At 45.5% G+C, this 17,025-nt stretch overlaps 2 protein-coding genes across 3 annotated transcripts; both read right to left on the bottom strand.

The window, feature by feature from the left end:
* Positions 1 to 3,736: 3,736 nt before the first annotated feature.
* On the bottom strand, positions 3,737 to 6,502 carry LOC119914872 (molybdopterin synthase catalytic subunit-like). The gene is made up of 5 exons (XM_038734417.1): positions 6,384 to 6,502; positions 6,101 to 6,218; positions 5,827 to 5,983; positions 5,609 to 5,732; positions 3,737 to 3,885 (listed from the first exon to the last, which is right to left on the bottom strand). The coding sequence occupies exons 2-5, from the start codon at positions 6,216 to 6,218 to the stop codon at positions 3,781 to 3,783; spliced, it is 504 nt and encodes a 167-aa protein (XP_038590345.1). The 5' UTR covers positions 6,384 to 6,502; the 3' UTR covers positions 3,737 to 3,780.
* LOC119914876 (molybdopterin synthase sulfur carrier subunit-like) lies at positions 6,101 to 8,289 on the bottom strand. 2 transcript variants are annotated; one of them, XM_038734422.1, is made up of 4 exons: positions 8,170 to 8,289; positions 6,643 to 6,767; positions 6,384 to 6,524; positions 6,101 to 6,218 (listed from the first exon to the last, which is right to left on the bottom strand). In XM_038734422.1, exons 1-3 carry the CDS (start codon positions 8,179 to 8,181, stop codon positions 6,398 to 6,400), a joined length of 264 nt encoding a protein of 87 aa, XP_038590350.1. In that variant the 5' UTR covers positions 8,182 to 8,289; the 3' UTR covers positions 6,101 to 6,218; positions 6,384 to 6,397. The 2 variants fall into 2 exon arrangements, with proteins under 2 accessions (XP_038590350.1, XP_038590351.1); XM_038734423.1 differs by having other exon boundaries at positions 6,159 to 6,300.
* Between the last annotated feature and the right edge of the window lie 8,736 nt (positions 8,290 to 17,025).

Genomic DNA, 17,025 nt, shown 5'->3' with positions numbered 1-17,025 from the left:
GAGTCAGAGGTATAATCAGAGTTTCACTAGAGGAAAGATTACTGCGACTGACAGGTGAGGAAAACACTTCAGATCAGGGCCTGAGGGCGGTTTCAATAAACCTGGGTCTCAGTTTCAGCCTGATATCTCGGCCCTGACTTGGTTACACAAAAGCGTCAACACATAACGCTCATATTGGCGATACGCAGCCTGCCTGTGGCATCAGAAACACAGCTGTAAGTGGCATTGGAAGGATTTTCACACATCTTCATTTCCTTCCTTCAGAACAGATTAGATCTGGTGTTCTCAGGTGGATTCTCTGGCCCTCCTCGAGACGGACTGAGACAGAGCTGCAATGTGTCCAAGATATCATCAATGACAGACTGGTCAGAGATCAGTACGTCGTTCATTATTGATGTGGATTCATCCCTTTTTGATGTGATCATTCTCTTCCACGTGTTTCACACTTCACGCCTCTGAGGCAACGTTGTGTTGTATTGTTGTATTTAAAGACTGGTATGAAATTGTGGTTCAATAACTCTTGAAGCCCTCTTTTTATTTTATGTATTTAAGCCTATTTAGCATTATTATTATTATTATTACAGGGTGTAGTTTATTAGGCTTTAGATGCCTGTTTCCTGTGTGCGAGGACCGGATGTGGTCACTGAAACAAATCCAATTTCCTGTGAAGCATCAGTGAAGTATGTGAAGCTTGCGGTTTCATCCTCCCAGCTCACTGGACCCATGACAGGAAGTAGTGTTCTGTGCGTTGCTGAAACAGGAAGAGGACGCCGCCGTGTGTCTGACCTTTAATGTGACTGCTGGCAGAGAGAACATTGTGTTTCGGTCACGCTGAAACGATCACTTCTCTTTCTAGTTTCTGGTTTTCCAGCCTCCTCATTGTCTCTTCGGTTGTGAGTTCTGCCGGTTTATTTCATTTTGCACAGAATTTGAAACTAAACTTTCTAGTTCAGCAGAAAACAGGAAACCTCATAACAGCTTGTTATGAATTCTAATGACACGTCACACTTTCCTCTTCAGTTTATACTATTATCATTTTATTTCATGCATGTGTTGGTATATGTAGTAATGTATAGATAAACGTGTGTGTGTATGCGTATATGTACAATATGTATATTTTATAACTGTCATGTATATTTATAGTCAGTGGTGGATGGGTTATTATTGGAACAGCAAAATAATATCAAAGACGTGTGTGAAGATTCTCAGAATGGCGATAAAATCTGTTCATAAAAAAGAATTTGTTTGCATGTCTTGGAGCAGTGCTTTGAAAATACAAGTTGGACTGTATAAATTGTGAAGTTTTAACTGGTAAAACAACAGAACCTGATCCTCACGTGCAGACAGATCCTTTTGCATGTATTCAAATTCTGGGTTTTATAATTTATTAGACAGTAATATGAATAAATGCAAATACAACTCTCATCCTCACAGACAAAATACCTTCGTCAGAACTGTGGAGGTTCACACAGCAGAGCTAAAGCCTGATCTCCACTGAGGTCCTCACTGTAGTCTGATAGAGATGACTGAAGGGGCGCTGTGTACAATCATCTTCTAATATACAGATAAACACAGCACAAATACATGCATGTACACCTGGGGCCCCCTCACCAGGAGCCACACATGTTAAAGACACTCCCTCTAATTAGTATTAAAGAACCACCACATGCTCGATCACCATCCCAAGTTAAATCTACAGGTAGCCTGTCAGTGGCCCTGTGGCCTCTGAAGAGACATGAGGGTTCCCAACGAGCTTAAAATAATCTCTAAAACACCTCGACTCAGTCTCACTTTCAGCTGTTTCACCCTGTTTTCAACCGTTTTAATTCCCTGAGTTCAGAAGAGCCGACGCAAGTCCTGCTGTTCAGGTTAAAGATCAACCCGACTGGTTTATTTTGCTGCATCTGAAGGTGAGTCACCCTGTCGCGACGTTAAAACCTCGTGGGAGCAAGCCGGCTACAGTTTTCTGGGACGGCGACGCAGTTTCTTTTCTGCAGCTGCACAAAGTTGGAACTCGCTTCTGCTGCGAGTTCAGACATTGATCCAAATTCCACACACGAAGCAGAGCGTGTCCGATTAACAGAGGCGTTTTCATAGCCGTCCCCGCAGCATCAAGTCAGCGAAAGTCATCTCCGATGCACCATCAGACAAAGTGAGGCTGTTACTAACATCTTTATTTAGAAAATTAGCCTTACGAGCCAGAAATTTAATTCTCTGACTTCTGAGAAACCCTTTGACCCATATTGTCTCTGCTGGAGATATTTCTTAGGGGGACGTAACAGGAACAGGTAAAACAGGTCAAGCTTGGAGTCATTAGCTGACCCCACGAGTGTTCACCGACATTCCCGCTCTGGTTATTTCTCTCATGCATCTGTTGTTAGGGAGACAACAGGTAGTCTGATCAGGTAGATACAGCACATATCTGTGTTCTCTGGGAATCTTACAAGAAAGAAGAACTCACTGGCTCCACAGATTAGAGTACAGCTCATGGGTAGATTCCACTATGACGTAGCGTTGGAGAGTAAACATCAGATAGATCAGTTGTTCTACGTTAACGCCAGCTAAAGATCAGCTAAGAGAGAAACCTACAGGTACGAGACAGATCTTGTCCTTCAGATTTGGTGTTCGATGTGTTCACATGCTGTATGCTGGCTCAATGAACCATGCTGTGTTCAGTCTTCATCACTCCTGAACTTGGCTCACAATAATTCCTCCACAGTCTCCACTCAGGGAACTTTCTAGGTCATACTGAGTTCTCTAGCTTCATTTTCAAACCAAACAGTGCTAATGGTCTTCAACTCATCCCTTAAATGACTCAATAACTTTCTTACCCTCATGGGAAAACACCAGGGCAGAGTCGTCTGCGTAGAGAGAAAGATCCGTGCGTCTTAGTTACCCAGAAATTGTAATAAGCTACTTCTTAAAAAAGTAATAACTTTAGTTAAAGTAACTTCTTAGGTTACTCGTTACGTTACTACATTACTTTCCAGCGTTTCCCCACAGAATGACACCGTAACTGTGGCGAGCGACGGGGCAGAGGGAGGAGTCTCCTATTTCGACAACCCAGCTATGTTCAAACTTTGGACAGGTTTGTGCAGCGTGTTCATGAGAGAGAGAGATAATTTGATAATTATCCCATACACTAAAACGTTACTATTACGCAACTCTCTCCCGATGAGTCGGAGCATCAGTGACAGCAGCTGCTGGAGTTTCTTTCTCCAAGTTTCACGTTGCTGTGCTGCTTCAGCAGATTCAATAAATCAGATGTAGAAATGTTCGCAGTTGAAAGCTTTTTGCTGGTCGCACAGACTTTACAATGGATTATAATATTCTTTGCATCTTAGACTGTGACACAATAATGGTATCAGCTGCTTACAGCTGTGGAAAGAACGCCTCGCTCTGTCGTTCTCCATTCTTCATTTAGTGTTTGGCTCTCAGTGGACATGGACAACAGACTCTGGTGCTGCTGACATTCACACATTCAAGTCCAGGACGGTGCGTTCAGTACCGCAGCGTTACACTGATTATGACTGTTATAGAAAAGTAGTACGTTACACTACTGGTTACTGGGAAAAGTAATCCTGATACATGACATGTTGCTGCTGCTGTTGGACCTCTGCAGCAGCCGACGGTGAGGAGGTCTCACTCTGGACCAAAAAGTCACGACCGACATGAACGTTAACCGACAGAATCAACAGATTTAACCTCTAACCTATGAGAAACAGGAAGCTCGTCACACGTTCAAAAGAGAATAACTTTATTAACAGTGTTCAGTTCCACTCAACTGCTCTCTGTGGACAACTTGTCCGGGTAGAGTTTCCTGCCGCTGGACCACGAACACTCTGCGTTCTCCTTCCAGCTCGAGTCCTGCGAGTCATAGACTTCCTGTGGATCAGAATCACACCATCAATAATCAAACATCGTGATAGACACTTCCAGGCACGCAGACAGGTCAGGGGTGAAAAGGTGAGGAGCAGACGGAGGGGTCTGTCTGACGCTTACATGTACAGATAACCTGCGTTTGTCTGCTGCAACGAGAGAAAGACCGCGACATGTCGGGCGCCGCTTTGTGCTGGAAGGTGAGGACATCAGGTGTGACATATCGATGCAGATACATATTAGCTGAGGTGGAAAGAGTACTAAAATATTGTACTTTAGTAAAAGTACTGTTATACTGATGAACTTTTACTAAAGTACAAGTAAAAACAGGTCAGGATGTCTCCATCACTTTCTGAAAGCTTTTATTAAAAATGTTCAGAACAGCAACAGGAAATGCTAAATAACAAATGAAACAATAAGAAACTGCAACTGAAATCTAGAAGAAACAAAAGTGCATCGTCCAAAAGCTGATTACTGAATTAGATTCTGTTACATTCACCTTCATTTTATTTCTCTTCATATAAATAAAGACATTTCCTCCATAACCTGGTGCAGAAAATGTCTCCAGAATGCAGGAAGTGTCCCACCATAATCTGAGCCCTCGTGTCTTCACCACTTTACAACACAAAGTGACTCAATCACAAACTTTTTAAACGTTGACCCTGTTGTTCTGCATGAAAGGTTACCAATCAGAGACTAACCACCATGTAGAGCATTTTTCTTACAATAATTTAATGAGTATCAGGCAGGCAGACCATCCAGATTGTAACCTGGCACCTTTTTCTTTCCACTCAAAGTAAAAAGCAGCTCATTTTAAATTTACGACATCACATCTGTTAGTGTTGAAGGACTCCAGACCGGTCTTTAGACCCTTTTAGACGGTCTGGTCTCGGACTCGGACATTGGGGACTCTGGATTTCATTTCAAGACCAGAACTTTGGGAAGTTCAATAAATAGTTTTTTCATCGTCTGATTTATTTGTTAACATCAGAACTTTGATTGGATGTAAAACGTGTTGCTTCAGATGCAAACCACAACGCTAAATAAATGTGTCGTCCCCTCCTCTGGCCGCGGACGCCGCTCGCCGTAAGTAAAATTACAGATTATACAAACGACTTTAAAAAGTACTTGTAATTCGCTCCTTTCCACCTCTGCACATCAGTTTGAGCATTAAACTCTTTATTTCCTGCATTCTGCTGAATTTTCTACCAACACTTACGGTGCAAATGATCTTATTTGTGTAAAAGGAAACGCTACGTTTAGGCAGCAGGTGACCTCTACCAGAATCTGCTCTCCTGCAGGTCAACTTCTTTCCCACGCTGAGTTCACAGGGAGAGAACGGAAACGTGTCAACCAGCTGAAAGTTACTGACCGGCTGCACGTTTCAGGGTCATTTTAGCTTCAGTTAGATAAACTCAGAGCCTTTTTTAACACCGTGTATCTGAACAAATGCGTCCGCTGTGCAAACATCCCGGTGACGTTACGCTGCTTCACATCTGGTCTCTCTAAACGAACATCGGGCTCGCTTTCCTTTAGCAGTGAAGAAGACTTGAACTAAAGCCCCGCCCTACTCTGCCTCTGATTGGCTGTCAGGTTCAGGCATTATTAACGGGTTAATGCTGTCGTGACTCATCAGATCTGCTCACAGAGGCGACCCATTTTAGTTTGGCTAAGGAGCCTGCCTGAACGCCATCAGGACGCCATCAGGACGCAGGCTCGGACGCGTTACCTTCTTCCAGATGGGGATGTTGGCCTTCAGCTGGTTGATGCAGTGCTGGATCGCCTGCTGGCCATCTTGGCGATGAGGAGACGAGATCGCCATGGCGACGCTGGCCTGGCCCACCTCCACCCACCTGAGGGAGGAAGGTCACAGGTGAGTCTGAGCTCCTCCCCCCTCAGCTGATACTGACAGTGCGTGGAGGAAGTTCTGTCAGGGAGCCGTCTCACCCGAGCCGGTGGTGGACGCAGATGTGCGTCACGGTTGGCCAGCGCGCTCTGATGTCAGCACACAGCTTGGTGAACTCAGATTGGGCCATGAGCTCGTACGCCTCGTACTCCAGACCGACCACCTTCCTGCCGTCCACCTGGTCCTCGCGGGTCGTACCTGCACGCAGACACGCGCGTTCATGAAATTATTTCAAACATTAAATACTTACAGAAGCAGGTTCGCCACATTTCAAAATAAAAGCTCTGCGGAAACACTGAAATATAAAATATGAACCTATGAAAACTGAAATGGCGCCGCAGGACGGGCTGCTGACGGCGTCCACCACTTCCTGTACAGACAGCCCATCACGGCTCAGCTTGAAGACGTCTCTCCGCTCCGCCGACTCGGCCATCTGAGAACATGAGAGTGTCCAGGTGAGCTCAGCAGCGCTCTGATTGGTTGTCCGCAGCCTCAGAATGAATCAGCAGGCGGTTCTTTAAACGGGGACAGGAAGCGCCATCACAGACGTCAACGACCTGATCAGTTTCTGTCCAGCAGGAAGCAGCAAGCAGCTTACCGTCTGACAGCCGGTTACCCCCCGCTGAGCGGCGGCACCACGGCCACCTCGTCCCCGTCTCTCAGGGTCACCACCTGGTCGCCGATGGCAACGTACTGCTGACGCACGGCCAGCACCACCTGACCCTGCAGGAGAGAGAGTCTGAACACAGAGACACGGGGTGTTGACGTCTCATCCTGTCTCCGCCCTGCAGCCGCCAAACGCCACTTTCATTTAAATCAAGTTGTTATGATGTCATTGAGACACAGCGTCGCAGTACCTGGGGTGTCGCTGTAGCAACAGCCTCCACAGGTCGAGGCCGCTGATTGGCGTCGGCACGGCGGCGATGTCCTCCTCCTTCAGGCCGGTCAGCTCCACGCTCTTAGCGAAGTACAACACACTCACCTGGAGGAGACACACCGCCGTCACACGTCATTAGTTCATTTGATCAAGAGTTGAAATTAAGGGTCGATCAGCCTGGTCACATGGCGTCCTGATGATAAACGGACGGGAGCTCTGAAGGGTCATTAAACATTATAAATAAAACTTTGTTTATATCAATAACGTATCAATAAAGCAGCTGCTGGTTTATGAGGACCCCGGGCCCCCGCTGTGACAGATGTGACCAATGAGGAGGCAGCTGAGGTCACATGACTCTGCTTTATGTGAACTCCGTCGGTCAGACGTTTAATAAAGAGGTCCAGAGAGTGATGTCATGGCTTTAGAAGCCTCTGATTGGCTGACTGAGTGATTATATTCTCTCCACATTAATACATCACTCATGATGACGACTTTCACCTGCGGATCTTCTTCACACCTGTACCTAAAATTATTATGTGTAACCACAAGTTTGCAACTCAGAATCTGTTCTCAGTCAGTCTGCTGGCTAAATAAAGGTGAAATCAAAACCACGGGGGGCAAAGTCGAGGACCTGACCTCAGGTTCAGATGGTCTGTCAGGAGGAACTTCCTGTGAGGAGCCGGTGGAGGCTCCCTGATAGGTTAGACCATTTAATTTTGAAATAAAAGCTGAGTGAAGTCGCGGCGGTGACCCTTCCTGACCTCAGACAGCCGATGGTTACTCAGGTGAAACACCGAGTCTGTAGACGTCCGACTTGATCTGGATCTTCCCCGTGTGGCTAAATTACCTGGTGACAGTCCCAGGTGTGGCTTCAGGATCCCTGACCTGCCAAGCAGGAAACACTGCGTGTTTATAATGCGTCTTCATGGATTCACAGGGACCCCTCCAGTCTGCTCGGTAGTTCAGAGGACTCTGGACTCATCATGGAGGTGACTATTTAAACACTGAACATCAAGAAAGGGTCCGAATGTTCATGATGTCTGACTGGTGTCAGTGTTCTTTATGCCCGGTACTGACCCGGTCCACACTCACAGACCCGGTCCACAGACCTGGGACTGTCTGTCACCAGTTAATTCAGCCACCAGTTACACTGTCACACTGCTCGGCCATGACAGACAGCTATCAGCTACCGCCAGTGTCCATTTGAAAGTCCTCTTATTTAAATATCTCCCACCTCACCAGCAGCCTTTTCTAAACAACAGGTAGAAAATGATTCCGCATTATAAAACTTATCCCTGGCTTCATTTCGGCGTCACGTTACTGTTCGATACCCGCGTTTTAAACCTGCATCTGCACCCGCTGGACGCTGTGTCCCGCTCGCAAAGCGGAGTTAAATTAAGCGGAAATGTGAACGGAGTCTGGTGGCGGCGTGGTTTGGCAGGAAAGCCCGCAGCACGCGGCCGTCCTGAGAACAGCTGTGTCTCTGCTGAGGCCTCGTGAAACTCACCTGCGCAGTCATGAAGAAGGCGGCAGGTTCTGCACATCTGAGGAAACTTTACTGAAGCTTTGCCCCAAAAAGCTGTTCACCAGCTGAGCGTCACTTCCTGCCCCGCTGCTATTGGCTGCTGGAGTCAGGACGTCACCACTTCTTCTTCCTTTGGTTCACTGGCAGATTACAATAATGGCTCTTAAAGGTGCACACCGCCCCCCGCTGCATGAAGTGTGCAGCACGAGGTCTGTTGGCAGGAGTCACCTGGTGACGCTGCGGACAGCTCGATGTCTCTTCATGCATAATTAGTTTAAAATGTTCAGAAAAATAACAACAACAAATGAAAAGACTTTGACAAATGTTTCTGTGCACAACATGTGATGCAGTTTATTTATAGAAAAAACAAATGTGCAATGTCCAAAACAAAAAAAGCTGCCTATTATAAACAATCTGAAAGCCAATCAGAAGCAGAGTAGGGCGGGTCCTGACAAGACGGTAACCATGGCATCGGTTCAGCTGAGTGTTGTCAACCTGGACTGGATCCAGAGTTTCAGAGTTTATCTTTCATAAGGTTTTACCTGAGCTCTGTCTCTACATCACAGTAACAGCTTCATGTCCTCAGACTGCTGGAGGGGCTCTGACCTTCATTTCATTTAAATTCCACAGTGTTCAGTTCAGGAGCAGAGTTTTCTGTGGGAGATGGGAACTTCCAGATATATCCACTCAGTAAAGTGAGTTCTACTGATCGTGTTCCTGCAGGACAGGAAGTCAGCAGATCCACATTAAACACCGAGGAGGGAGTTCAGCTCAGCAGCCTTTACATTTAGAGGCTGAGCTCACAGATCAGGCTTTGCAGATGTTGGACATGAGTCTGGATGTTTTTCTTCACGCTGCAGCTTTACTGTCCTGGAAACGCTGACAGTTCATTCTTCATCTTTTGGCACTGATCAGCTGACTGGAGGATGGAGGCTGTTAACTTTCTGTCCTCTTCAGGGGTCGCAGTGAGTCTGAAGACGTTAACCAGTTCATCTATCTCCCCTTTCCCTGTTACAGCTTCAGTCAAAGCTTTCCGACTCTCACTTTTCAGTTGAGCCACTCGTCTGAGGATCTTTTTAAACTTCTCCATGTGTGACAGAGTGTTCTCAGCTAGATATTTAACTGATTCTTCCTCCAGCCGTTCACACGTTGTCTTTATTTCAACCAGGTCTTTCTTCAGCGGGGCAGCAATCTCCAGGAATTCTTTCCCCAGCTTTTTTACTTCCTCTGCACTTCTGTTCTCTTCCTGTGTTTTTATTATGTTTGCACCAACAACATAAATTCCTCCTAATACTGTTCCTGCTGCTGCTCCTGCTGCTATTAACGCCCTCGACCCTCCAGTAAACGGAGCTGCAAGGACTCCGACTCCAAGTGCAATTCCTCCAGCAGCAGCTCCTGTTGTTCTGACTGCATCTGTCTTCATCTGAATCTTTCTTACTTCAGCAGCGATCTTCTTAAACTCTCCTACAATCTGTCTCCTCCTGAGTTCACTGTTGTCAAATTCTCTGAAGTTTTAGTCCTCGAACTTTGTTTACAAAGTCAATAGAGTTTTGGACGTGGTGAGGCGTGTTTCCCACCAAAGGAGCTAAGATGGTGGAAATGTGTTTGGCAATGTTGTAGGTGACCGAGTTAATGCTGCTGATAATCGGCCTGAGAGGGGCTCCTTCTTTGTGTATCTTGGATAGTCCATAAATGCATGGAATGGCTTCTCCAGGATACAAACGGTAATATTGTTCACGGGTGATGGTGTTGTCCTTCTGTAACTGTTGTAGACATTCTATGGCCTTTTTTTGTATCCGCTGGTTGGGTCTCGTCTCAGTGTCTCATACGTGTTTGTGTCCATTAGTAGTGTGTTGACTTTGTTCTGGTAGTCAGCTGTGTTAAGTACTACCGTGCATCTTCCTTTGTCCGCAGGTAGGATAGTGATGTTTTGATCCTTGCTCAGAGATGTCACAGCCTTCCTTTCTTGGATGGTGAGGTTGGAAGGGGGGGCCTTCGCATTAGAAAGGGCTGCAGATACCTTTAGTCTGAGCTGTTCCGCTTCTGTTTCTGTTAATTTGTTTTTCCTAATGGCCGATTCTGTGGCTGTGATGATGTCTACTATAGGTAGTTGCTGTGGTGTAATGGCAAAGTTTAATCCTTTGGCCAGAACGTCTTTCTCTGGTTGGGTGAGTTCCCTATCTGACAAGTTTTTCACCCATCTGTTGTCTGTTTCAAGTGTTGTGGGGTTGTTGTCCTTTCTCCTCCAAGACAATTCTCCTGTTTTGTTAGTGCAGCTCGCTCTGGACTGTAGGTTTTGGAATTTCCGGGTCTGTCTTTCTTTGCTCTTGTTGTGCTGAGATAGCTGTGCTTTCTTGATGAAGTCCATGACCTTTCCCAGTGCTGTACTGGGCAGATGTGTTTCTAGTTTGTGGTGTATGTTGTCCATTTCTTTGTTCAGGGGTTCAATTGTGAAGTGTATCTGTCTCACTCTCTCATTCAGTAGCTGGTGTTGTGCTTTCTCCAGGATTATTCCGGCTCTGTGTCCTTTTACCGTGGAGCCTAAGTGTAGGCTGTTGGGAATAAGTTTGTGTTGTCTGCATCTCAGGTTGAATCGTAGGTGATTCCTGTAGTCTGCAATTTTCCTGGCTGTCCTTTCATACTCCCGTACCAATCTGAGGGTGTTCATCCCAAAATGATCCGGATGTTTTAGCCAACTATAGACCTATATCTAACCTTTCATTTCTCTCTAAGGTTCTGGAGAAAGCAGTTGCTAAACAGCTGTGTGACTTTCTACAGAGCAATAGTTTATTTGAGGATTTTCAGTCAGGATTTAGAGCTCATCATAGCACAGAGACAGCACTGGTGAAAATTACTAACGACCTCCTTATTGCATCAGACAAAGGACTTGTCTCTGTACTGGTTTTATTAGATCTTAGTGCTGCAATTGATACCACTGACCATCAGATCCTATTGCAGAGACTGGAATATTTCATTGGCATTAAAGGAACCGCTCTAAGCTGGTTTAAGTCCTATTTATCAGATCGATTTCAGTTTGTACATGTTAACGATGAGTCCTCCATGCACGCCAAAGTTAGTCATGGAGTTCCTCAAGGATCTGTCCTCGGACCAATCCTCTTCACTTTATATATGCTTCCTTTAGGCAATATTATCAGGAAATATTCCATAAGCTTTCATTGTTATGCAGATGATACTCAGTTATATCTATCGATCAAACCAGATGAAACTCATCAGTTAGCTAAACTTCAAATGTGCCTTCAGGATGTTAAAACCTGGATGACCTGTAATTTTCTAATGTTAAACTCAGATAAAACTGAAGTTATTGCTCTGGGGCCTAAGCACCTCCGTGACGCATTATCTAAAGATATAATTTCCCTGGATGGCATCGCCCTGGCCTCCAGCACAACTGTGAGGAATCTTGGAGTTATCTTTGATCAGGACATGTCGTTTAAGTCTCACATTAAGCAAATTTCAAGGACCGCCTTTTTTCACCTACGTAATATTGCGAAAATCAAGAACATCCTGTCTAAAAATGATGCAGAAAAACTAGTCCATGCATTTGTTACTTCTAGGCTGGATTACTGCAATTCCTTATTATCAGGCTGCTCGAAAAAGTCCATTAAGACTCTTCAGCTGATCCAGAATGCTGCAGCACGTGTTCTGACAGGAACCAGGAAAAGAGATCATATTTCTCCTGTTTTAGCTTCTTTGCATTGGCTTCCAGTAAAATCCAGAATAGAATTTAAAATCATTCTTCTTTCCTACAAAGCTCTTAATGGTCAGGCACCATCTTATCTTAAAGCGCTCATAGTACCTTACTACCCCACCAGAGCACTGCGCTCCCAGAATGCAGGGTTACTTGTGGTTCCTAGAGTCTCCAAAAGTAGACTAGGAGCCAGAGCGTTCAGCTATCAAGCTCCTCTCCTGTGGAACCAGGTTCCAGTTTGGGTTCAGGAGGCAGACACCATCTCCACATTTAAGAGTAGGCTTAAGACTTTCCTCTTTGATAAAGCTTATAGTTAGGGCTGGCTCAGGTGAGTCCTGAACCATCCCTTAGTTATGCTGCTATAGGCCTAGACTGCCGGGGGATTTCCCATGATGCACTGAGCTCCTCTCTCCTCTACTTTCTCTCCCTCTGTATGCAACCTCATCCCATTATTGCATGTTACTAACACAACTTCTCCCCTTTCTGGTAGTCTTGTGCTTTCTCGTCCCTCTCCTCTCTCCTCCTATCACTTCCTGCAGGTTTTCTGGCTCTGGAGCTGTGGAGTCTGGATCTGTGGTTGCGGGACACCTGCTGCCCCCGTGTTCCTGCTCGACACCCTCTGCTGCAACGACTATTGTTGCTAGTCTTATTGTTATTATAATCATTAACATTACGACTGTTATCATTAACACTACTATAAATATCTGTACCATTTTTCATTTAGTCTATAGCAACATCACCTTTACTGTCTGTACCTGTGTGGATAATGTGTAGGCTGCCTCCCTCCCCTCTCTCTCTCCTTCCATCCCATTCCAGCATGGAGTTCTCCAGGCTGACGAGGAAACACGGACTTAAGATCTGTCCGGGTTTCCGCTGCTCCGTAGAGGAGTGTGCGTTAGCGGTGGCGGAGGTTGTCGGGGCCGGCAGTGTGAGATCTGCGGCCAGGATGAACGGGGCGGTGGTGATCTTTGTGGACGAAGTAAAAAAAGCTAACGCCGCCATCACAAGCGGTATTGTGGTGAATGAAACCTTCGTACCAGTGCTGCCTCTGGCCTCACCGGCCAGAAAGGTGATTTTGTCTAACGTCCCCCCGTTCATCAGAGATGAAGTGCTGGAGAGAGAACTCTCCAGGCAGGGAAAAATAGTGTCCCCTATTAAAAAAGGCCTGTCTGGGTGTAAGTCTCCTTTGCTCCAGCATGTGGTGTCTCACAGGAGACAGTTATTCATGATCCTGAATAACAGCAATGAAGAGTTGAACTTGTCTTTTCGGCTGAAAATTGATGGGTTTGATTATGTTCTGTTTGCCACGTCAGACGTTATGAAGTGTTTCGGCTGTGGAAAGGAGGGTCATGTGATCCGAGTGTGTCCAGAAAAACCTGCCGGTACTGAATCTGGTCAGACTGCTGGAGAGGGAACATCAGGGCAGAAGGAAGCTGGAAAAAAGGGAGGAATAAGTGACAAGGAGCAAAGAGGCAGAGCTGAAATGAAGAACAGGGAGGAGGAAACAGGTGGAGACAACAGTGGTGATGGTGAACAGATGGAGGGAGGAAATCAAACTGTTAGCTGCAGAGAAAAGGACACATCAAACTGTCAAAGCATCAGTGATGAGGGAAACAGAGCTGTGAGACTGTGGGTGCTGATATTGAAAATAATGAGGAGGAGGAAAATGGGGAGGATGAGGAGGAGGAGGAGGAGGAGGATGAGACGCAAAATAGTAAGACAGCTGGGCCAGAGGAGATTTTGGCAGGAAGTGCAGATATAGACATGGTTGGTGAGGAGAGCAGCCTGACAATCACTCGGCAGAAAGAAAATCTGAAATCGACAGTAAAGGCTCAAAAGCAAAGAAGGTTACAGTCAGCAAAGACAAACAGAAGCAGACTGTGAAGGAGTCGATGGCGGAGTATGACTCCAGTGTGGAAGGCCGTTTTGATGCAGACAGTGAGAGTGATGTCTCACTGAACAAAATAACACCAGGAGAGCTGAACGAACAGATTTATGGGGTTGAGAAAATCAAACTGTTTCTACAGAAAACAAAGAACGTAAAAGGGGTAAAAGTTGAAAGTTTCTTTCCAGACAAAGAGGCTTTTCTTAACTCAGTCAAGTCACAGCTGAGGGCCAAAGGAAGAGAGGGTTTAACTGAGCAGGAGGTTTACAGGTTGAGAACATCAGACATGAACTTAATGAAGAAGATGGAATCAAACTAAAGGTTTTCTTTTTCTCAGTCTGTCTGGTTGTTTTTTTATTTTTTCAATGAGTGATTTTAAAGTTGCTTCATTGAATTTAAATGGCGCTGCGGACATCAGGAAAAGGATGCAGCTATATGAGCTGATGAAGCTGAAAAGTGTTGATGTGATGTTTGTCCAGGAAACACACAGCGACAGGTCCAGTGAAACTGACTGGAGATCAGAATGGGACGGCGAGGTCGTGTTAAGCTCCTTGACCTCAGTGAGCGGGGGGGTAGCCGTCCTCTTTTCTAAAAAGTTTCTGCCGATTTCTTATGAACTTAAAGAAGTGATAGAAGGAAGGCTGATGATGGTCAGAGCCAAGTTTGAGTGTTTCACTCTCACATTCATTAATGTTTATGCTCCAAATGTCGGCTCAGAGTCCGTTTTATTAATCCTCTCAGTGACACTCTGACTAGTTTTGGTTCAGATGAGTTTTTGTTTTTAGGGGGAGATTTTAATTGTACTCAGAATGATTCTTTGGACAGGAATCATGTTGAACCTCATGCTGCTTCGAAAAAGGCAATTAATGAAGTAATAAAAACACATGATTTGGTGGACGTTTGGAGGAGGTTGCACACTGAAGACCGACAGTACACCTGGGTGCATACAAGAGAAAATTTTATTTCTTTGGCTCGACTGGACAGGTTTTATTGTTTTAAACATCATTTTAGTGTTTTTAAGGCATGTAGTATTTTACCTGTACATTTTAGTGACCATTTTTTAGTGGTCTGCAGTGCTTTTATTGCAAAAACTGAAAAACGGAGTGCAAACTGGCATTTTAACACCAATTTACTCAGTGATGCTAATTTCAAAGATGTTGTGGTTTATTTCTGGAAGGTGCATAGGGCTGAAAGGAACAGTTTTGTTTCTTTAAGACAATGGTGGGACTGTGGGAAGGTTAAAATCAAACAGCTCTGTCTACAGTGCACTCTGAATGTCATGAGGGACATTACTAGATCAGTGACGACTCTAGAGACTGAGATAGTGGAACTTTTAGGCTTGATTGAGTCCACAGGAAATCGAGAGCATTTTGAAGCCCTCAAATCTAAAAAAGCTTTGTTAGCAGACCTGCTGGGCACCAAAGCCCAGGGAGCACTGGTTCGTTCACGTTTCCAGAGCATCAACCAGATGGACGCTCTGTCCAAGTTTTTTTTGGCTTAGAAAAGACAAATGGGCAGAGCAGGTACATCCACACACTACAGTCAGCTGATGGGGAAGAACTCACGGAACCTCATGAGATCCGGAGACGGGTGGTGCAGTTTTACTCTGAGCTGTATAAAGCGCAGCATGTGGAGCATGAACAGCTGTTTGAGTGTTTCAGTGAGGGCCTGCCCAGAATCTCAGGAGATGACCATCCTGAGCTGGAGGAGCCTCTGGTTTTGGAAGAGCTGCATGCTGCCCTGCAGGGGATGGATGGAGGGAAGGCCCCAGGTATTGACGGTCTTCCTGTCGAGTTCTACAAGACCTTCTGGAAAGAGCTTGGTCAGGACTTGTTAGATGTTTTCAATGAAAGTTTTGAAAATCAGACCCTGCCTCTGAGCTGCAGGAGAGCTGTAATAACCCTGCTGCCGAAGAAAGGAGACCTTCAGGACGTCAGAAACTGGCGCCCAGTCTCCCTCCTCTGTTCGGACTACAAGATCTTGTCCAAGGCTCTGGCTAACCGGTTGAAGCAGGTGATGGAGGAAATCGTTCACCAGGATCAGTCGTACTGTGTGCCTGGTAGGTCCATCACAGACAACGTGTCGTTAATCAGGGATGTTTTGGATGTCTCCAGTTCTTTGGGCACTGACCTTGGTCTCATTTTGTTAGACCAAGAAAAAGCCTTTGACAGGGTTGAGCACCTTTATCTTTGGAAAGTTCTGGAGCGTTTTGGTCTCAGCCCACGTCTCATTGCTATGATAAAAGTTTTGTACAGAGACATTCAGAGTGTGCTGAAGGTTAACGGGGGTCTGAGTGCTCCCTTCACAGTAGGCAGGGGTGTCAGACAGGGCTGTCCTCTGTCTGGGATGCTGTATACATTGTCCATTGAGCCCTTGCTACACAGAATCCAGTCCTGTATTCATGGTTTGGTTTTACCAGGTTTTAACACGCCACACTCTGCTTATGCTGATGATGTCATGCTCCTGGTCAGAAATCAAGCTGAAATTAATATTGTTGGAAATATTGTGTCTGAGTTTGGTCTTATCTCTGCTGCAAAAGTGAATTGGACAAAAAGTGAAGCTCTAGCAGTTGGAAACTGGTTTGGTGGTCTTCCGGTCCTGCCGGGGGGGTTGGGATGGAGAAATGATGGTATAAAGTATCTAGGTGTTTATCTTGGCAAAGAAGAAATGGTTAAAAGAAACTGGGAGGGCATGATAGAGACGATGAAAGGAAGGTTGAAAAAGTGGAAATGGCTGCTTGCTCAGATGTCCTTTAGAGGAAGAACTCTAGTAATCAACAACCTTGTAGCTTCAGCACTGTGGCATCGTTTAGCTTGTATGGAGCCACCTGCTGGTTTACTCTCAAAACTACAAGCAGTTTTAGTGGACTTTTTTTGGGACAGGTTACACTGGGTACCTCAGAGGGTGCTTTTTTACCAAAAGTAGAAGGGGGGAAAGGCCTGGTACACCTAGCAAGCAGAGTGGCAACTTTTCCATTTCAGTTTGCACAGAGATATCTGACTGGTTTTAAATACCCAGTGTGGAAAGAGTTTGCAAGCAGCATTTTAAGGAGAGCAGACAGGTTAGGACTTGACACTGCTTTGTTTTTAATGGATGTTGGTTATTTAAATTTGTCTGTATTGCCTGATTTTTATAAGGGAGTTTTTAAGGCCTGGCACCTTTTTAAGAAGAGACGGTTGGAGCCGTCAGTCTCCCTGTACTGGTTACTGAACGAGCCGCTGATCGGTGGATCCACAATGGACATACA

This window comes from Micropterus salmoides, unplaced genomic scaffold, assembly GCF_014851395.1.
Source record: "Micropterus salmoides isolate LMB-PRFRI ecotype aquatic unplaced genomic scaffold, ASM1485139v1 Ms_hic_scaffold_20, whole genome shotgun sequence".
NCBI classification, from domain to species: domain Eukaryota; kingdom Metazoa; phylum Chordata; class Actinopteri; order Centrarchiformes; family Centrarchidae; genus Micropterus; species Micropterus salmoides.
The sequence above is the reverse complement of the archived record's forward strand: the minus strand, read 5'-3'. Positions and strand labels throughout refer to the sequence as shown.